Source organism: Alternaria alternata (genome assembly GCF_001642055.1).
Source record: "Alternaria alternata strain SRC1lrK2f unplaced genomic scaffold CC77scaffold_8, whole genome shotgun sequence".
Lineage (NCBI taxonomy): Eukaryota > Fungi > Ascomycota > Dothideomycetes > Pleosporales > Pleosporaceae > Alternaria > Alternaria alternata.
Window position 1 is genome coordinate 991,657 of NW_017306197.1, and position 21,112 is coordinate 1,012,768.

Below are 21,112 nucleotides of genomic sequence, written 5' to 3' on the forward strand. Positions count from 1 at the left end.
CGTTTGTGATCCTATCATAAGAAGGCTGATGCACAGCCACAAGCTGCTGACCACCACAATCCGCCAAGGTTATTACACAAGCTTCGATACCAGTCTATCGTCCGTGTGGATCTTGATTGGTGCTGAGCATTGTGGTGCCAGCCACCGACCAGGGTTGCATTGTGCTGACGGCTTTACGCCTTGGAGAGGAGATCAGCTGCACTCCTCGATGCCCAGTATATTGAGGGGCCACGCCCCATCGCTTTTTGTTTGAGAGCGCTTTCGTTTGACAGTAATACACACAGCCTTCGTCGAAATGACCGCCAGTCGTGGTGCCAAGTATAAAATGCATTTCGACTGCAAGCAAGAGCTACGACCCATCTTTACGTCATTGAATGGTGACAACTCATGGCTCCTGTCCTTTCCTCGACCTTTCGCGGAGCGCCAGAGTACAGGCAAGGCATACTTCCATATCGTGCACGACCCTTGGCTCAATGGTCCCGAAGTCCAAGTGTCGTCATGGATAGTCTTTCTTGCTTTATCGTCCCCACCTGCCGTCAGCAATGGCGCAGGCGTTGAACGACTTGTGCTAGAAATTGAGTCCGCAGCGGCCGAAGCAGGCATTGTCGCGTCTTCCACAATTCAGACAGCCGACGGCAAATCTCCAGTGGATGCCATATTCGTAAACTTGCATTATGGAGATCACCTCCACACACCCACGCTCTTAACTTTCTCTTCTTCAGTTCCCGTCTTCACCACCCCAGAAGGAGCCCTCGTCATAAAAAAACTAAATCACTTCGAGACCATCACCACCTACAAAGATCTCGAGCAAGACACGTTCACCGGCGACTGGACGACCTTGCACCCAAGCCCCATCCTCCCCTCCTACCTAACAATCTTTCGCATCAAAGGACATCACAAACTCAACTTCCTCAGCGCTTTGGTCTGGACGTCTGAACTGGGCACGCATGAAGCAGTTCTCTATTCACCGCACAGTCTGCACACTTCCACGCCAGCTTTGCAGACGTTTCTGCACCGCTCTACCCCTAGCTTCTCTACTCTTGCGATGCTACATGGACTGAAGGAAAGCTGGACTTGGAACTGGCAAACTACCTTCGGGGTGGCGAGTGGACTGCAGTTGTATAGGGAGAGTGGAGCGAAGTATTGGATTAGTACACATGATGACCGGCTGAGTTATGGAGGTTTGGTGTGGTGGTTTGCTAATGATATCTTTAGGACGTTGGAGTGGGGGTTGGGGCAGGAGAAAAGAGGAGAAGGGGAAGTAATGAAGGAAGTTAAGGTTGAAGAAGTGCAGAATGGGGAATATTTTGTGTTGGTGTAAAGGTTGGTAGCTAATTTGAGACCGCTTTCCTTGTCGCTCTTCGCGCCTGATATGAGCCTGTATATTACCTATCCTAATATACGATGCCCCGCGGTATCAACCCCTAAACCTTCCCATCCAGGTGGTCGCGCATCCCGCCCCAAAGACGCGTATATGCAACGCGAATGAGGTGCCGAGTTTCTCCTGTTGTAGTCTAGTGTAGCGCCACACCCTAATATACGTCCTTAGGTCTAATGTAAATACCTATGATGTCGCATGCTTCTAGTAAATCAGTGCTGTGGGTACCAGTCTATCGTCCGTGTGAATCCCGATTGCTGCAGGGCATTGTGGTTCCAGCTACAGACTAGGGTTGCGTCGACGCAGAATCTCACTCATCGCAGCTACTACATCGTCTACATTCGCTGGATAGAAGATTAGTCATATTTCTTGCCAATTGCTAGAGAAAGTAATGGTATGTCAAGCCGATCCTGGTCGGTGTACAGCCTAGGAGTTGGAGGTGGCGCAGTGAAAACCAAGATCAAAGTCAGCCGCGGCTGACAGCAACAACCAATATTTAAGTGCAGCATCATTGCTGTTCTTGATGTGACACTCGGCCAAACATCAAGAATGAGCTCATTCAACACTTCCAGTGTGTTTCAAACTCGAGAATTGGATCACGGAGTGGCCTTTCCTTACGTGCCTCAATACCGAACTTTGAACAGCGTTCGAGCGGTAGATGAGGCTCCACCTAAGCCTAACCCTAGGCGAACCTTTTACGGTGGCGATTCACTGCCTACCGAGTCATCTACACGGGTGAACGACAGCTTTGTTCCCTTTCCGACCCCAACGGTAAACGTACCAACAATCGATAATCTAAACAAACCAACATGCTCTCTAAATCTCATGTGCTATAGATCTGGTAGCCAGGGCTGCATACGACGCCAGATTCGGGTTGCCAGTAAAACTAGATGGGCTGCGTCTATACCTGATATACCAAAGAACTTCTGAGACGACAAGCTGGATATGATTTGTAGCGACCAACAGTTTTTCCAGGCGCTTGATCAAGAATATGAACAACACATTCGTGGTTTCTGGCGACGGTACCTGTCACTCAAAACGCTGAGGCGAATTCGGCTTTTATCTTATACGCCTACTAGTCGTCCTGAAGTTGTTCAGATGGACGACTTCACCCTACAAGAGGTGTTCTGTGCATATCGACATCCGGAGAGCATCAAAACAGAATCGGAGTGGATTGACTGGGTATTTCGTCTCCGTCAAGCTGACCGACGTCATGCTCTAGAGTTTGTCGAAGATTAGAGCGGCTTCCGCATCGGGCTCGTTGGATCAGTGCCGTGGGTAGTGGCGACCATAGTGGGCGTTGCATGGACGGCGAAAGGTGGTGATGCACAGACGGCGTTCACAGTCGCTGCATTCATACTGACTGTTGGTACTTGTGAGTCGAACTGGTTACCATAAAAGTCCGTCCGCTAACACATCCAAGCTTTGCTGGCGCTTCTCGCTATCGTCAGCAAGATTGAGTCTTGAAGCACGTTGCCGGGATCTATCGTCCCTTACTCGGGGTCTCGCAGGCATACAAAACGATATATACGACAAGGTACTCACTCAACCCATCCACTTTAACTGGTTTGAGAGTCGAATCCTCTAGCAGCGACACTTGCGAGTGAGAGAACACGCCATTGGTTCGCTGCATCATACGCGAACAGGCAAACATGCAGTGAGGCTAGTGTTTCGCTTCGCGCAACCCATATCGTCGTTGGAAAGAATTACTATGCGGGACGTGACCCGCTGTAGGCACCGATAAATATGGCAAAGAATGCCATCATGCAAGAATTGGGATTCGCGTTCGTTGATGATGAGCATTAGGTCCAGTAACCATGAGAGTCCATGAAGATGCGCGATCCGAATCTCGCTCAGCGCTCCACAGAATTATCTGTATCAAATGCTCGAAGTCTTTCTTAAGGATACGAGTCGGATAAGATCGGGTGGGAGAAGAGTAGACCGTCGAATTACATCGCGGTTGTCGACCCCTTGACGGTCTTGCAGGCTTTTCCGGATGTTAGTCTTTGAGCCAATAATCAACGTTGCAGCGCAATTAGGAGAACTGTCAAAACACTTCCTTCTCCCATTCTTAGACGGCAATGTATGGCAGGTGGGGAGGACTCGCGGTGCTAGGCCGAGGTAGGGCTCGTGGTCTTGGGGCGACCTCTTTACTGGGTAATTTCCAGTAAGTTATATTTTTATGAAAAGTCCGTTGCTCGTTGTCGGCAGGTTCCTTCTGCGGTACACCAGTGAATCGATGAGCGATGGATTCATCATCCAGGCGGGACGGGGTCCAGATGAAATTCCTCGGTCCAGAGCTTGTTATCGCGTAGCTCGCAGCCTGCAGGATTTACCCGCCACATTCGGAAATACCGTTATGTGTCTAAGATTTCGCCCGTTGCTGGGATGTGCCGCTGCGTTAGTCCGGATAACATCTTCTTGCGTAGTGTGATGGTTGGTAGTGCTCCGCGCAAGTCACACAAGGAGACACACCATCGCTGAGGCCTAGCTTCATCTAGCGGCTTGGCGCGATGTCATCCTGAATCCTCCTATCGAGAGTTCGTGTCACCAGTTTCAACACGTTCTCTGCGACATTTGGCTAGAAATTCGTGTATTTCAATCGAGAATCCTACAACGGGAACCTTTCCCAATGTTTCGGTGACTCCGCTTGTGGATAAAGTGGCATACTGTTCCGCCCAACCGCAAGCCAATCAGCTTCGTCGTCAGGCATACTGCTACAATTTCCTGAACCCTCCACTTCACGAAAGGAAGACCATCGTTTTCCGCAAGCGAGCATCACGCCATCGCGCTATATGCCAATGGAGGCATCCATCCGACTAAGCGACGATGAAGAGCTAACTCCAATGATGCGGACCGCTCCCGGCACTGATTTAGTGTGGTGATCGGGTTCCCGCGTCGGCTGAAGACCGAATACTGCGTGCATGCCCTCTAGATTGCGTCCCGAAAAGCTGGAAAATTTGCTGTCTTACCTGCCAACTGGGGCAAGGATACGTTCAACAAACGCGCGGCTCAAACCATCTCGGGATCAGTCGAGGTCTTCGTCGACAACAACCTCGGAAACACGTGCCTGTGTTCGTGCATCTACTTGACACCGCTTGCATCGCACAAAGTCTACCATGATGAAGAGTGTCATGCGTGAACTTGCTAGAACGTTTCGCAAGAAAGCTTAAGCTGCGTAAGCATTCTTTTCGATTATTCCGGTCGAAACCTACAAGGTCTCGAGGGCGGCATAAGGTAATGAACGGCTCCTTTAGCCGGCAGGCCAGCCGCTTTATGCCCAACGCGACAGCTTCACTATAGTTTTCTGGCGTTGGCGCCGTTGCGCAGCTGCAGATGGCACCGCGTCGCTGTACTACTCTTCACGAAGAGAGCCGTGTCGGCGGGTCCGTACCTGATACACTCACCCTGCTTTTGGCTACCCGCGCCGCTCACCCCACAAACCATACAACATGGTCATTTTCGCGATAGTCGTAGATCGGTCTCCGCTCAACAACCATCATAGCGCATGTCTACGACGATGAATCAAGTCATCATATCAGACTTGAATCGGACGCCCATCGTTCAGATCCTCACTTGGTTCACTCTTGTTACCAGTCTGTTGGCATTCTTCACGCACGCCGGCATTAAGTTCTATGTGTTCCGGAGCCTCACGATCGAGTCATGGCTCGTTCTTGCTGCCTTGGTAAGTTCAACACCAGAATGCTGCGAGCGTTGACTAACGGAGTTGACCAGGTATTCTGCGTCGCACAGTCGATCGCAGTGTCACTGCAAGCTCACTATGGCTTTGGCACACCGATTGCGACCTTGGACGGATATCAGATTGAGTCGAACCTCAAAGTAATTTCACACCTCCGCTCGAATACCTGGTCAGGAATGCTGATATGAGTGTAGTGTGAATACGCTGCGATGATTCTCTTCATCGTCTCCCTTGGCTTCTCGAAGCTTGCTGTCGTAGCTTTCGTTCACCAATTGACGCCCTCCGAACTCCATCGTAGAATCAACTTTGGCGTCCTGGTTGTGATAATTCTGTGGCTGGTGTGTTCCGTGTTAGTCGCAGCGTTCGAATGCCGGCTACCACGGCCGTGGGACAGGACATTGGATCGATGCATCGACCGTGTTAGTAAACTGCACAGATGCTGATTCGGCCTTGTGACTGACTATGGATAGTTGACCTGGTGGAATATCGTTTCCTGTTTCAACATCGTAACAGAGATCGCGATCGTGGCACTGGAACTGGTCATAACAGCACAACTTCAAATACGACGACAACGGAAGGCGGCGGTCATGACTTTATTCTCATGTCGACTGCTGTAAGTTCGAAGTTTCGAACGCACTCCAGTCAGTACTGACAATCTCTTCGTAGCGTTCTCGTTGCTGCTGCGATCCAGCTTGGCTTCTTCAACCGCGAAAGCACCGATGCTGCTCTGAAGGACGATCTGACACTCGGTTATTGGCGATCAACCATCTGCAACCAGATTGTACAATGTATTGCCATTGTGACAACATGCCTTCCATACACCAAACTGTTTATGGAGGGTTTCGAATCGGGGCTGATGCGTTTGGACGACTTACGTCGTCGAGGGGAGCATACCTCTAAAGACGACAGCAAAGGGTACCAGCTCATGGACATATCACGATCAGGGCGCTCAGAGCATTCTACCCGTTCTCAAGGCGGGCCCGATAGAAGCATCAAGGTATCGAAGAGTTGGGCAGTGCAAGTAGACCCCGTAGCCCACATGCCGGCTACAACAATACCGCAGTGAAAACCATAGCACTACAGTGCGAGTATATCCATAGTAGACGAGCTTTCAAAATGTACGTACCAACACATGCAAAAATTTGGCGTTCATTGCGGCGAGCGCACCCCTGCTGCACCCTCGTTTCGCCTTGCATGTGGCACGGCACGTATGCCGCAGCATATGCGCCTAGTTTTCTTTGAGTAGGTGGTCCGGACCGGGACACGGTGGTGTGATTTTATTGGTTTGCGGGATATAGGGTAACGGTAAGGATCTTGTACGAGGATCAACAAGTCCATCTCGGCTGGAATGTTGTGCATAAGCCGCTTTTCATCTATGCAGTTGCTGTAGTACTTGTTCCTACGGCAATTCGCTTCTTGCTTTATTCTTTTGCGCTCATCTCTCTTTCCCTTTCAACATCTATCCGTATCACAGGTCCTTTGATTGTCTTTCTTCTCGGTTCCTCTTCTCGTGTTGGTGATACGATGGCGTCGTCTACAACCAAGAGTGGCGATGTCGAGCTGATCGTCTCGCCGACTCAGTCTACCAACAAGACTGACGACCTTGCGCTGGCGAGACTGGGAAAGAAAGCTGTGCTAAAGGTACGTATCTTCTCTACAGCTTTTGCTTACATCACTAACGGCATTGCAGCGCCGGTTTGGTTTCCTATCCATCCTAGGATTCAGCTGTACCGTTTTGATCACCTGGGAAGGATCTCTTGTGTTAGTTGTACAACACCCCAGTACTACATTGACACGTAGCTAACAAGGTCTAAGGCTGTTCCTGGTCGGTTTCCAAAAGTGAGTAATGATACGACGTACTGACGAAGAGACTGTATGCTGAAAGAAGAAGTGGTGGGCCGGCTGGTGTCATCTATGGCTACCTTACCGTCTGGGTAGGCACTGTATCCGTCTTTATGGTTCTCAGCGAGCTTGTCTCAATGTGAGTGACAATCGAAGTCCGGTATGACAAAGGTCAATTGCTAAGAATGAACCAAGGGCGCCTACATCTGGTGGTCAGTACCATTGGGTGTCTATGCTTGCTCCTCCAAGCTCCGCGAGACTGCTTAGCTACATCTCAGGTACGGCAATCTTCTTCCAAATTTCAAACTCCATGACTTGATCGTTTGTTAACATACTTTCCTATAGGTTGGCTCACACTATGCGGCTGGCTCGCCTCTCTCGGCTCCGGCGCCTTCCTGACCGGCGGTCTCATTCAGGGTCTCCTCATGCTCTGCCAACCTGACACCTACGTCCCGCAAAATTGGCACGTTACCCTCCTCTACTGGGCCATCATCGCCTTCTGTGTCTTCATTAATATCGCTGCCGGATGGCTACTGCCCAAGTTCGAAGGCGCGCTACTGGTCTTGCATATCCTGGGTTTCTTCGCCATCTTGATCCCTCTTCTAGTGCTAGGACCGCAGGGCAATGCTAAAGAGATCTTCACGACGTTCGTCAACATGGGTGGCTGGCAAAGCCAGGGATTGAGCTTTTGTGTTGGAATCATGGGGAGTGTATTCGCCTTTGTCGGTGGTGACGGGCCGATTCATGTGAGTATGCTCATAAAGAGACGAATCCATGCCACTACAATTCGCAGTAAGGCACTAACATGCTGTTCTAGTTGTCCGAAGAAATCCACAATGCACAGGTTGTGGTGCCTCGCTCCATCATGACCGGCATTGCAATCAACGGCTCTCTCGGTTTCGCCATGATCCTCACCGTGCTTCTCCGCATGGGCAACCTCGACGAAGTGCTCGATGAGAATCCTGCTTTCCCCTTCATGGCCATATTCCACCGCGCTGTGCAATCGCGATCCGGTGCTGCAGTCATGGCATCGATCGTCATGGTACTTACCATCAGCGCGAACGTAGGCTTCTCCGCGTCAACATCAAGGATATGTTGGGCCTTTGCCCGAGACAGAGGACTACCTGGATGGAGGACTTTGAGCAAGGTATGTATACAGCCCCTCTATTTATATGAGCGGAAAGAAGCAGTGTTAATTCCAACCAGGTCAGCGATCGTACATCCATCCCCGTCTACGCCGTAGCCTTCACAAGCTTCATCGCCTGCCTACTCGCCCTCGTAAACATCGGATCAACCATCGCCTTCAACGGCGTAATCTCCGTCGCTATCGCCGGTCTCTTTTCTTCTTACCTGCTCACATCATCCCTTCTCCTTTATCGCCGCTGCACCGGTGCCATTCTCACCCCCAGTGAAGCTTTCGACACGGACACAACATCTTCATCCACCACCAGGGACGGAATGTCACGCACCGTCTGGGGCCCTTGGCGCCTTCCCGGTGCCATCGGCATCGCAAACAATGTCTTTGCTTGTGCGTATCTTAGTTTCGTCTTCTTCTTTAGCTTTTGGCCGAGCTTTGCTGCTGTTACGCCTGCGAATATGAACTGGGCTGTTTTGGTCACGGGTGCCATCGCTGGGATCAGTGCGATTTATTATGCGGTTTGGGCGAGGAAGACGTATCATGGACCTGTTATTGAGATTGACGAGCGGGATCTTAGTGGTAGGGTTAGTGTGATTGAGCAGAGGCATGAGTTGGGGAGTACGTAGAGTATGGGTGGGTGTTTGAATTGCTCGAGTGTAAAGGTGTGGTGTTTACTATATTGCGAATACCGCTTGTAGCCAGTATAATTGTGCATAGAAATAATTCTTCTCGTCCTGGATACAAAAGCGTACTGATCAATCAAGCAGCGTGATCGGGTTCGTTGCATGACCAAGTCACGTCGGCTCACCTCTGCCTGCCTAATCAACCTCCAAAATGCCTTCCAGTAGCGAAGTCTGATCTCGCATGCTCAACCCAGCCTCCGTGTACTCGGTTGAGATCAGCAGATATCCAGGATCTTAATTTTCATCTCCTTATTGTTACAGGCCGCGCGAAGCCGACCAATTGTGTTCTTCTTTTCTTGAGCACTCATAGCACTCATATCTCTCAGGACCAGCCGCTTCAGATTCGGTACTAGGGTAAAGATGTGATCATAGTAGGAAATTTTGTTTTCGATGGGATAAGCATGGTTTGCCGTAAGGACTTCAATCTTATGCCTCTGAGCAGAGGTAAGTCGATGCAGTAATGGTCCGACGCCTACGTCTGCCATCGCCCCGAACGAATTAAAAGTGAAAGCGTAGTACTCTCCGAGCTCACGACGGATCTGGGTACATGCGAGTGGCAAGTTGATGGCCATGATCTGTTTGATGGGTTTGAGACTCCAGATCTTTTGCCCTAAAGAGCGACCCCATAGGGGTGACATCTTGTCACCATTGGAACTGACATAGATCTCATTGCCTCCGAGCGCAAAGTAGTAAATCTGATTGCGTATCTCGCTTGGTAACCGTAGGAAGGGTGAATCGAATTGATTCCGCGCAGCGATGGCTTGGTATACACCAGCGTCACCGACTTTGGTTTCTGATCCTTGCATGGCTATATCCAGATGTACTACAGTTGAGAGAATTTCGACAGGATGTGGTTGCAAGTTTTCGTCGTCTGTAGTTTTATGCTCGAGTTTTGGCCGCTTGCGTCGATCACGCGTCACTCGATTGGTTGATGACATACTGATCGCTGCACAGGCAACCGAGAATGTTTGGGCGTGAAAACTTCGATATGCGAAATGGCGTCCTGGCGTGCGTATTGTGGTGTCCTATCGCTGTCGATAACGACCGATCCGGTGCAGCTGTTTGTGCTATCGTAATGGCTGATCTTCGACTGGCTTACTATCATACCAAAACAATAGACAAGAGACCCACTGAAGAGCTGATTCTCCAAAGAGGAATCGAGATGAGGGAGATATATAACACCCGATTCATGGTTCGGGTGTCTAGTGCAAGCGTGGCGCAAGCGGCGCTGGTGCCTGATTGACACCATTCTTGAACTCTGGAGTCAGCGCCGTTGAGGTCCAAGTACGGCTTGGACTTGACGCTTATTGGCTAAGGCTGTACTTTAAAGAGTTTAAAGGACCTGATGACTTATCTAACAAGACCAGCCAAGGCATGCTACCAACAGACGGACTATGCCCAAAGAAGCTAGCAGATTCGGCTGGCCAGTCCAGCCTCAGTCATCTCATCTCCATCCAATGTCTCTCTCCCCGACACCCTATCATCACCGAACACGTGAATAATGACGCTTGTCTCCCTCTATCTACGAATACATCTGTCTCGTGCTAGGTATTTTGATATTCTCTCGATGCACGCTGCGAGCCATCGTTTACTACAACGCTACCTAGGCATAATTTCCGCAGCCAACGAGATCGCGCGCGTTTCGAATAGCTCTGTTTGCAGCTATAGTCGAGCGGAATTTCGTTTTCTTTGCCTATATGCGGTAGGCTGAGAAATGTGAAGTAGGGTACTCGTGAAGCAGACAGCTGCCGATATCGCATGATAGCGCTGTCGACTGGTAAATATATTTTCGTATCTTCCACTCACAGTAAGTCGTACATCGATTGTCGTCTTCTGCTCCAAATTTCGTACCTGAAGGTGATACGCGAATTCTCATGCTCCACGTCTCTTGGCTGAATTGTTGATCGATCATTCTTGAGCTTTCACTATCACTCGACACTGATTGGTCGCTGTGACAACAAGCACTCACTTTGACACGACCCAGATACGGAACAAAATTCCGTTGATATATCATCACCAGCATCGCTTCTTTTCTTCATTCATAGCACGGCAGTCCTTTTGAAAGACCATCAGTCCGATAATGCCCTCACTGAAGGACCTCAACTGCGCGATCGAGCTGTCGGAAGGTCAACAGGCATTGCAGGAGTTTGGTACTACGTACGGCGATGGTTTCGTCGAAACCTTTATTCCCGTACCTAGCAAGTCACAGACCTTCTCGATTCACCTTACATCCAACAAGTTCATCGCTCCTGGCGTTGCAATCTTTGTCTACGTCGACGGAATTTACCAGTGCAACCGCAACAGGCAAGACTTGAAGCTTCGGAAGCCTTCAGATAGCCGCTCTCTTGTCGATTTTCGCGTACGTCAGAAGGAAGAGAGGCAGGATGATGGCTCGATGGTTGCACGCGAGTGGGCCTTTGACAAGCTCAACATTGGTAAGTGTTGCGAAGACTCCACAAAATTGCGGCCTGCTGACTAGTCACAGCTTCAGCAGATGATGCGCCAGATCTGTGCTCACCAGACGTCCTCCAAAACATAGGATGTATCGAAGTTGTCGTCCTACGGTGCGCTGGAGCACGAAATGCCAAGTCTGCCTCGACGATGAACTTTGACGGAGCAGGAGATTACCCTAAACATCTCTATGACTTGGATGACACCTCTTCTCCATCCAACGAGAGGTCCATGTACGATGATCGGGGTCCCTTCTTCACTCCCTTTGACAATGGCCACGGCCCACCACCTCCAATTCCGTCTTACCACCCACCTTACGTGGAAACCACCCGCAGCCAGGAAGGCTCAACATCGAGAAGCCGTCGCACCGCGCATAGCCCTCATGAGATTTTCCCTCCAGCACCTATCACTCGTCGTTCTGGACCACGCTCTGTATATTCCGAGGCTGTTAGCCCCGGGGCAAGGACCACGAACGATCTTTCTTTGTCCGGTGTTCAATATGGCAGCGGTCCTATCCCACATGACGGACAGGTATACGAAAATCAATCTTCAGGTGTCAGGGCTACACAACCTCCGGCTATGGATCCAATGTGGCTGAACAATCTTCTCGCTACAGCAGTAAAGCAGGGGGTGGAAGAATCGCGACGGATGGATATACAGTCAGAATATCAGACTAAATACAAGATACAAAAGGTTGATGCAGAGACTACAAGTCAGTCACCTGGTGCATGGCCTGAATCTCCTTTGAATATCGGTCCGTCATCACATCGCCCATCTGAGCCTGCAGTTTCGTCCTCACGCAACCGCGAAAGCGCCCATCGGTCGCAGTGGGATCAGTCTCAGGCTGGTTGGAGCGAGCGAAAAGCACGGAGCAGAGCAGGCACTCGCGTAACCTGGATCGAGACGCCGCTAGACGAGACTACGTCTTCCAGTGCCGACAGGTGGACCTTGCGCGACAAAGCCGCGTCCGATTCCTGGGACACTGGAGATACTTGGCCGACTGACAGAGTAGCTGAGTGGGAAACTTCCAGCCAAAAGTGTAAAGCTTGGGCACCAAGCCAGCCCAGTCGTCATAGCTCAGTACGCCGCTCCTCTATTTCTCCCCACTCACAAGAGCGGCGAAGCTCGAAGCACGATTCGCAGCGGAGAGCACGTTCCAAATCGCGGACGAGTCATCGGCGGCAAAAGTACGAGACTACTACAGAAGATGAAGAACAGATTGGAGCTTGGGATCATATCAAAAGGCCTTCGGACTCCGTGGTCTCGTTGAGTAGCTCAGATGCCACTATCCAGCCGTCGCTTTCTCGAAGTCGGATACACACGCCACGGCGGAGATCCAAGAGCCTCTCTCGACGTTCCAAGTCAACACAGCGCGAAAAGCAGCGAAAATCATCACGACATTCCCATCGTACACCGACTGAGGAAACAGTACATGCGAGGTCAGCGCCTGTACCTTCAGTGAATGCAAGGTTGGCGCCGGTGGTCATGAATGCACCCATTCCTGCTACTTCGCATCATACACAATCAGAGCCGCCTAGCATGTATGTGGATCCGCCACTCCCGGTCATGCAGCTACCAGAATGGGCTTCTCAGGTACATGATGCAACGCGCAAGCCTAGTATTGCCGCCAGTACTTTAGCACCTGCACCATACGCATCTTCGCTGAAGGATTTCGTACAGAGCACGAAGGGCAAGATACGAGGAGGATATCGGTCGTCTTCTTCATCTTCCTGGGGTAACAATAAGAAAGATGGCGCTGTGAATATGTCGTGGGGCAAGGCAACCAAGAAGGATGCTGGTTGGAGCAAGAAGAGTGATACAGGTTGGCATGACAAGGGTTCTAAAGACAATGATAAGAAAGGCTGGTTCTCAACCGATGATGACACTTCCAATGGCTGGGCGAAGGATTATGATGACGAGACTATCAAAGTTGCTGATGGTTGGAACACGAAAGAGACCGGTTGGGATACAACAGCAATTCCTCCAACCGAGAAGAAACACGGCAAGAACGACCTAGCCGATCTGAAATCCGCTCTAAAATCCGCCTTTAAGGATCCATCAGCTCCAGAAGCAGCTTGGAAGAATCAGTCACGGGGCATTCCGCGCAACACTGCAAAGCCTGCTACACAACAGGCGACGCCTACGCCCTTTACCACCGTTGCAGCACAGACACCGCCACCATCGAAACAGCCCCAGCGTATGAGTAATAAAACCCTATCCCAATACCGGCCAAACCACCCTTCCTCCGGGCCTGCACCGTCACCAGCCCAACAATCTGAACGCCAGAGCAACAAATCGCTCGCAAATTACCGCCCCAACTACCCCTCCCTCTCCTCGCCAAGTCCAATCTCAGCACCACAATCACATTGGCAGTTCCCACCTCCCCCATCGACTTCCCTCCCTGCCAACCCAATCTCCTCAAACAGCACTTACATCGCCCCTGAACTCCCCCGCCTGACAATCTCTCAACGCACGTCCACAGCAAAGGGTATCGAACATGCCGTCCGACCAGGTAGAGCAACGCACTATGGTCATGCTGTGGGCAGACCGCAGTATCTAGATGGACTGGACAAACCGTATGCGGTGTTTAGGTTCAAGTATCGTAGTGTGAGTGTACTGAGAGGAATGTTCGGGCGGGCGGTGGGCGATGAGAGGATTTCCCTGGCGAATCAAATGGACAAAAAAGAAGAAGATGATGAAGGAGACGGAGATAAGGAAAAGGTCAAAGCTGTGTACTCACAGGACGAATTGATTACCAGGATGATGGAGTTGGAACGGAGACTCAAGCATGTTGGTGTTGGCGCTGTTCAGAGTAGCAGGGAACCAGCGCGTAGTAGTGAGCCAGAGGAGAGGAAAAAACAGCGCAGAGTTAGTGCTGCGACAGAGGGCGCAGCAGCGAAGAAGTTTACGGAACAGTGGGTTGAGCGGCATTCGAGGAATCCGAGTGTCGTAGCGCAAAGTCTACAGAAGGAGAAGGCTAGGAAACAAGGGAAGAAGAACAAGGGAAGCGGGCTGGGGCGAGGAAAGGAAAGCGGACGAGATGTGCGGACAGAATGTTGATGAGGGGGGTGTGAAATGGAAAGTAGTTTGAACTTCCCTAGTTACTGGGAGGAATGGGATAGGATTCCGTGAGGAGTATGTATAGTAGGTTTTGTATTTGTATAAAGATGAATAAAAAATTTACGAGACTAGTGTCGTCATGATCACGTTTGAACGACATTCAACTATGTTCATAAATAATCTTCACTAACGTATAGTAAGTTCATCCTCACTCCCATCATCCCCATCATCCATCCATTTTCGTTTCCTCGCATCCAGATTCCCCAGCGCACCGCCTAGACTCCTCCTCCCTGCGCTTTTCCCTACAACATTCTCCTTCGCAGGCGTCCCCTTCCTTGTCCACTCCCTCTTGACCTGTTTGAGAAAGGATTTCCGGTGAGCTTTGGACGTGGACTTGGTAGTGCCCGTTTCGCTATTGCCGTCCACATCGCGGGGTTTGGGCGTTCGGAAGAGCATTGGCATTGTGATTGCGTCGTGTTTGCATTTGAGAGATGGGGTTGTTGGGTCGGCAGGAGGGGGAAGGAGTTCATCATCGCCGGTGAGGTCAAGGGAAGCATCTCTACTGCTGACGAGTGCGGTGTGCGTGCTTTGTTGATTGGATGGGTAGTGGAGAGATGTGCTAACGGGTTCGACGGGCTCCTGTGATGCGACTGTTACATTGCTCGAGTCTTCTTGCGCACCATCTTTATTGTCTTGAGAGTCGGGTATCATCTTAGCGTAAGGTGGAGATCGTTTTCGTTTGACAAGTGTTGTCGGCGAAGATAATGGCTCGGTCTTTACTGTGGCTGAAGATGCGCGGGTTGGTGTCATGACGGTGTCTTGTGTTAGCAGGTCTACAGATGCTCGTGTGGGTGTCATAACGAAGTCCTGCGTCTGCGGAGTCGAAGGCAAGTCCTCTTCTAGCATGGTGTCTTCTTCATCGACAAGATCTCTTGTCTCGATGGATGGGAGTATTACATCTTGCGATGCAACTGCAACTGCGGTTGTGTCATCACCGGCGGGAGGAGGATGGTCTTCGTCTGGATCGGATCCGGCCAGGGACAACAGATCCAGCTCGTCGTCGTCGTAGTGCGAGATTGATGACAACCTTTCCTGCTTGTTTTCCTCTGTGGAAACTACAAGATCCTGATGGCAATCTTCGTGCTCGGAGGAACTTGGCGTTGGTAAGTGGGGCGGTGGCTTTGGGGCGGCGGGAACTTCTTCCGTGGAGATATGATCGCCTCCGTTGACAGAATCGCCTGTAGGAGCTACAGAATCGCCTTGCAAGTGTAGATCTTGATTCTTTATCAAAGTCCAACGATTGCGAAGTGCGCTGACCGGCCACCTCTTCCATTTCTCTCTGCCTCCCCAGATTACCGCCCATGAGGCACCATCTATTGTCTTCCGCTTGCTGATGTATATATCATCTTCACGAGTGAAGTGGTATTTCGTTGGCGGGCCGGGGCCACGTCTCTGCATTCCGACTCTTGGACTGCTTCTCTTGGGCTTCGTAGGCGAGCTTTCGTCTGGCCTTGTGTATAATGTCATCAAAGGTCTTTCTTCGCCTGCATCTATCGATATGATGTCTGCGTGTTGTTCATCGACCACTTTCGCTGTAGGCGCTACGCTGTGGCTCGGGAGGGGGCTCGACTGAGCGGTTGGACATGAGTGCGGTTGTGCAGACAAAGGTGGATAGAACCATTTCGGGTCTGTAGGAGGCGCCACTTTGTCACCTGTTGTTGTAGGCGTAGTCGGCGCGGGGGCCACATTTGCAAGGACTACTGGGGTGTTTGGATCATTCTGGAGTTTCGCCATGGAGTGCATCCAGTTGACGAAGGCACTCTGCGCCTCTTGACCAGCAGGCGTCTGTGGAAAATGTAGATATGGTAGGACATTTGGGACAGGGTTTGGCGCATTTGGTGTTTGCGGTACACCAGTCTGTAGCACGGATCTTGCTGAAACGTCCGATGGGGGTGACGTAGGTTGTTGCGCGTTTGTTAGGGCAGGTTCCAGTTGTCGGTTGCTCATGTCTTGCTCTGGTGGTACAGTAGTCTTGGACTTTACCGATTGCGGGAGTGCCAATTCATCTTCCGAGTCGCCTTCGTTTGCTTCTCCTTCCTCCGAATCTCTCAGGCTGTCCCCAGTCGATAGGAACGTATCCAACAACCCTTTTCCTTTCCCATTAAGTCGACGGTCTATTCTTCGCAAATGCCCTCTGTCGACCACCACCTGGTTCGTATTAAAGTCGATTATGTCGCTCTGTGACTCGTTCATATTTCCGAACTTCTCGAATATCGACTCGAGCCGGCTTTTGAATTTTTGCTGTTGTTTCTGCTTTGCTTCAATGTATTCAGCGTCCTCTTCGTCGGTCTCGGGTGGTCGAATTATGCGCATGCGCTTGTGCCGTTGTTTTTGCCTCGCCATGATGTTTTCGACGTTTTCTTCGTCAATTTGAACGGATTGAAGTATCGCCGGCGACTCCATGGCGCGTGTAGGCAACCACTCTGACAAAGGTCATGTGTACGGGGGAACGAAGAGGGCGTGGGTGGATTGGTGGGGAGTGATCGCTTTTGAGACGGTGTGTGGTACAATCAGTGAGAATGACGCGAGACGCGACGCGACTTCCTCGGCAGGCACCCGACGCCTCGACCCCACTGGTCGGCCCGCAGGTGATCGCCGTTCGTGAACCGCAACACCGTCATTCCACCAACACCTATCAACTTTACATTCTCCACCCTTCTTCAAACATGAAGGACCACGAGTCATAACAACATGGCCAACGACAAGAAACAGACGGGCTTGGCTTGCCAGAAATGCCGGACACCCATCGACATCGATGCCTCTATTGACCAGCTCAATCCGGCAGCCTTCAAGCTATTGACTGGTACATTCCTATGTCACGAGATTACGACACATCATACTAACATGTGACAGACTCGACAGTACCAGGAGAACAAGCAGCATCAAGAATCTCGCCCAACCGCCAGTCGCGCCCACCCAATCCTCCCGAACACCTCAAGACGTATCAAGATGCAGCCAAAGATGCCAGAAACCCTACCTTCAAACGCAACATCCAGGGCGCACCGCCTTCGGGACACTCAAAAGGCGCCCAAAACCCCGCCATGTCCTTCATCGACGTCCACATGTCCGAGTCGATGATAGACCCACCCTCATCCACTTCCCGCAGTCCAGCTCGTAAACCACCAGCCAGCAGCGACAAGGCAAACGCAAATGACAAGGCACGGCGGAAGAGCTTCACAAACAGTCTAAGCAATGTACCAGGCGGCGCGAGCCTAGCAGATGGCTTGGAAACCACGAACCGGCTCTTCGAGATCCTCTCGGCTCGCTCCGACATCGACCACCCCATCTGCGTAGAATGCACCGACCTCCTCATCGACGGCCTCCAAAAGCGTCTCGGCGTCGCAACCCGCGAACGCGACGCCTACGTCGACTATCTCCGCCGCGCAAACACCGACGTGCCCTCCGCCGACGAAGTCAAACTCGCCGAAGCCGCCCTCACATCCGCCCGGAAAGCAGAAGCAACTGCTATAACGCAGCTCGAGGCCCTCGAGCACGAAAAGGCCGAACTTGACAACCAGCTTGCGGCCCTGGAAGCAGAGTCGCGCAGTCTTGATATCGAGGAAAGCGAGTTTTGGAAGTCACGCAACGAGTTTAATACCCAGTTGACCGAGATACAGAATGAGCGGGATGCGCTGGCCACGCGGTATGCGCATGATGCGCAGGTCCTGAACCAGCTGCAGAGGAGAAGTGTGTATAATGATACGTTTAATATTACGCACGACAACCATTTTGCTACTATCAACGGCCTGAGGCTAGGAAGACTGCCGAACCCTTATGTGGATTGGCCGGAGATTAATGCGGCGTGGGGACAGACGTGCTTGCTACTTGCTACACTAGCCGAGAGGCTAGGCTACAAGTTCGAAGGGTACGAGTTGTGTCCTATGGGGTCTACGAGTACGATTACGAGGCTGGAAGCTAAAGGCGGCGGGAACTCGACGGCGACGACGACGACGGCAGCCGAGTCGACGAGGAATGCGGGAGCACACGGCGCGACGAGTGCAAATGCGCCGCAAGTCTCAAAACACAGACTCGAGTTGTACTCTTCTGGCGACTTTCCCATCAACTTTGGTTTCTTGCACCGGAAATTCGACACGGCTATGGTTGCGTTCCTCGAGTGCTTACGCCAGTTGGGAGAATTTGTTGAAAACTCTGCTACTACTACTACTGTTTCTCCGCCAGGTCAGAGTAGCCTGGCGGGTCCTGGTGGGCCGCAAGGTGTCAAGATGCCGTATGAGATTCGCAAGGATCGCATTCACGATCAGAGTATCAAGTTGGCGTTGAATAAAGATGAGGGGTGGACTAAGGCATGCAAGTATACATTAACGTGCTGTAAGTACTTGCTTGCGCATGCAAATAATGTTGAGAGTATGGGGGTGAGGAGGAGGTAGAGTGAGGGGGGACGGAGCAGTGAGATGTGATATAGGGAAGGGAGGGAAGAGAATGGGGATAGCAAATTTTGTGATTTGGTTTAAATAGGTTAGATACCCCAATGATGATTCTTATTTTTTTTTTCAACTTGCCTCGCTATAGACTTGACTTTTTATTCCTTGTGCTTCGGTTTATCTTTCAAAGTGAAGAGGACGGCAGGCTTGCATCAGATCTACCTCACATCCTCTACGCCTACGTCTAACATCCTTATCTAGTGTTGCAGTTTTGGAACATAGATGAGGAAACAAGTGACTAGTCGTGATACCACACGAACAACGTATCCATATCTCGTGTGACACTAAACCAACAAGAAGACATGTACATGAAGCGTTTCCGTGCTCCGTTCGCGTGATGTTCCTATCTTGCGTGACACAACGCCAAAAGAAAACGGGAATATGTGTACATGAGGCTCTTCATGCACCCAGCAGCCAATATCCCTATCTTATGTTGCACCATCACAGACGTGATGGAGACGTGTTCAAGAGCCACAGATAAGATAGTGCATCGAGGCTGTGACACCTATCACGTCATGTCAGTGTGGTCGTAGTATAAATTTACTTCCGACTTCAATATCTTGGGACAAGGATGAGATGGTTGTTCGAGGTCAAAGTCCCATTGTCAACGACTTTGAATTGTTAGTCAAGGTCGCAAGCCCATTGAGTTGTGCTCCGAGTTTCCCCATTCCGTATTCTCATTCACTCACAGCTTTGTGTACGTGGGAATGTGCCAAGTCGTTCAGAATGGGATGTGATGAGTTGTCCATTGAGCTCGAAAGCCCAAGATACCACCAGCAAGGAGTCCAACGACGGGCTAAGATAAGCTTCAACATACGTATACCAAACCATGTTACTGCTTAAAGGAAGGGTATCACCTTGCTACTTTGATCGCCCATACATCGTGTGATCACTCTCAATACGCTTCGCACACCGCACCTCCCGAAAAGCACAGACACGTGTCGCAACCCAGCATCCGGGAGGCACCGCCAGTCAGCACTCAGCCTCACCTTGGCCCATCTGCATCCGCGAGGCGAAAAAGGAAGGTCACGATACTTTCTCGGTGGTGTTGCGGCTCCTAGCGCTGGGAAGCACCATGTCAGCTGAGCCCGTCTAGCCCCCCGTGACTCTGGGTGGCGCACGACGCACGTACAGCCGGACGAACAGCGAAGCCGATATTTCCATCTGCTCGCCTTGCAGCGGCATTGTAGTAGGCAAGCTCCGACGGCCTTAGTGGAAACGGAATGTCTATCCCGTAGCGCTAGCTTGCCGGTGTGATCGTCTCAGAGCTAGATGAACTTCTCGGAGACCCCTGACACGAGCTCGCTTCCACGATCTTTTGCGGGGTAGCGTATTTCCTTAGCTCATAGAAACCGAGAAAGGAAATTAGGGGTGCTCAGAGGCACAGGCGGTATAGTGATCGGTCTGTTGTACTTTGCTTGCGTACAACACCTGTCTAACATACTTGAGGTACCCCGTGGTTGTATCGTCATCATTAACGTTACTCTAATCAATGTCAGCATCTCATAACGCTAATTTACATGTGCTGTTTGGGGATTGCTGTGTAGTGTGCTCGGCTCAAGTGGTGAGCTAGAGTAGTTCCCGTAACGGTGTTTGCATTCTTGGTTGTGGAGAAGTCGCATAGCGGGGAAGTTTCGAAGACGTAAGATATTACCAAATAAAGTCCAGTCGAACACGATGGTGAGAGGCCTAAGCTCCTACTCATGCAACAGACCGGAAAATACGTGTCACCAGGAGGAGGAGCCCATGCATTGTGAAGATTTTGCAGATCCACTCCCAACGTGTGGTGTTTGTGTTTGGTGAATGGTCATGGCATGAGTTTTGCGTAGGTTGCACAACGTGCGTTGCATTATTGGAAAGAGAGACAGAGAGAGCGAACGAGAAGGCCCAATATATTCCGGAATCATCGTGATCATGGTTGACAGGGTGTTGCAAGGCTGGTCGTGTATGGTGCCGTGATGCGTCAGACATTGGCAGTTTGACGACAGAAGGTGCGAGACATGACATAGATGGCGACACCCGCAGCCGCAACCGTCCAGCAGCCGTCTGGAGAAGCGGAGATGGTGGAAGTGATCAATGCGTCGGATGTAATATGTCAAAACAAGCCACAATGCTCACAGTCAATGCTCTTGTGTCGTGAGATGATGCGTGAAGACGGCGTTACGACGACGCGACGGACGCGACAGCGTGGAAGCAACGGAGGTTGAACTCGGATTGACCCAGCAGAAAGGCGCCATGCAGGCACGGGGATTGTGAAAGATGGTCGGAGGGTCTCGTCAGAGATTTCCATGTGTCATTGGTGGTCAGGTGGCCTGCGGATTGAATTTCCTGGGGGTAATCGAAACGCCAGCCACGAGC

At 51.1% G+C, this 21,112-nt stretch overlaps 7 protein-coding genes across 7 annotated transcripts; 5 read left to right on the forward strand and 2 right to left on the reverse strand.

Moving 5' to 3' along the window:
- Window positions 1–325: 325 nt before the first annotated feature.
- Window positions 326–1,321, forward strand: CC77DRAFT_932956 (hypothetical protein; the record flags this gene model as incomplete). The annotated part of the gene is made up of 1 exon (XM_018534289.1): window positions 326–1,321. One exon carries the CDS (start codon window positions 326–328, stop codon window positions 1,319–1,321), a length of 996 nt encoding a protein of 331 aa, XP_018387215.1.
- A 3,357-nt stretch (window positions 1,322–4,678) lies between these two features.
- Window positions 4,679–6,373, forward strand: CC77DRAFT_839269 (hypothetical protein). Its single transcript, XM_018533364.1, has 5 exons — window positions 4,679–5,063; window positions 5,114–5,218; window positions 5,273–5,497; window positions 5,549–5,691; window positions 5,745–6,373. Exons 1-5 carry the CDS (start codon window positions 4,887–4,889, stop codon window positions 6,142–6,144), a joined length of 1,050 nt encoding a protein of 349 aa, XP_018387216.1. The 5' UTR covers window positions 4,679–4,886; the 3' UTR covers window positions 6,145–6,373.
- Window positions 6,374–8,820, forward strand: CC77DRAFT_839270 (amino acid transporter). The gene is made up of 8 exons (XM_018533365.1): window positions 6,374–6,719; window positions 6,769–6,839; window positions 6,894–6,917; window positions 6,970–7,059; window positions 7,116–7,198; window positions 7,266–7,666; window positions 7,738–8,067; window positions 8,127–8,820. Exons 1-8 carry the CDS (start codon window positions 6,603–6,605, stop codon window positions 8,682–8,684), a joined length of 1,674 nt encoding a protein of 557 aa, XP_018387217.1. The 5' UTR covers window positions 6,374–6,602; the 3' UTR covers window positions 8,685–8,820.
- Window positions 8,821–8,982: 162 nt separating this feature from the next.
- On the reverse strand, window positions 8,983–9,679 carry CC77DRAFT_1008100 (hypothetical protein; the record flags this gene model as incomplete). The annotated part of the gene is made up of 2 exons (XM_018523516.1): window positions 8,983–9,036; window positions 9,092–9,679. 2 exons carry the CDS (start codon window positions 9,677–9,679, stop codon window positions 8,983–8,985), a joined length of 642 nt encoding a protein of 213 aa, XP_018387218.1.
- Window positions 9,680–10,637: 958 nt separating this feature from the next.
- On the forward strand, window positions 10,638–14,345 carry CC77DRAFT_839391 (hypothetical protein). The gene is made up of 2 exons (XM_018533366.1): window positions 10,638–11,176; window positions 11,227–14,345. Exons 1-2 carry the CDS (start codon window positions 10,822–10,824, stop codon window positions 14,250–14,252), a joined length of 3,381 nt encoding a protein of 1,126 aa, XP_018387219.1. The 5' UTR covers window positions 10,638–10,821; the 3' UTR covers window positions 14,253–14,345.
- Window positions 14,345–16,863, reverse strand: CC77DRAFT_1019688 (hypothetical protein). Its single transcript, XM_018524883.1, has one exon. The coding sequence runs from the start codon at window positions 16,713–16,715 to the stop codon at window positions 14,439–14,441; it is 2,277 nt and encodes a 758-aa protein (XP_018387220.1). The 5' UTR covers window positions 16,716–16,863; the 3' UTR covers window positions 14,345–14,438.
- A 54-nt stretch (window positions 16,864–16,917) lies between these two features.
- On the forward strand, window positions 16,918–18,803 carry CC77DRAFT_1039982 (APG6-domain-containing protein). Its single transcript, XM_018527183.1, has 2 exons — window positions 16,918–17,115; window positions 17,166–18,803. The coding sequence occupies exons 1-2, from the start codon at window positions 17,004–17,006 to the stop codon at window positions 18,698–18,700; spliced, it is 1,647 nt and encodes a 548-aa protein (XP_018387221.1). The 5' UTR covers window positions 16,918–17,003; the 3' UTR covers window positions 18,701–18,803.
- The last annotated feature ends 2,309 nt before the right edge of the window (window positions 18,804–21,112 follow it).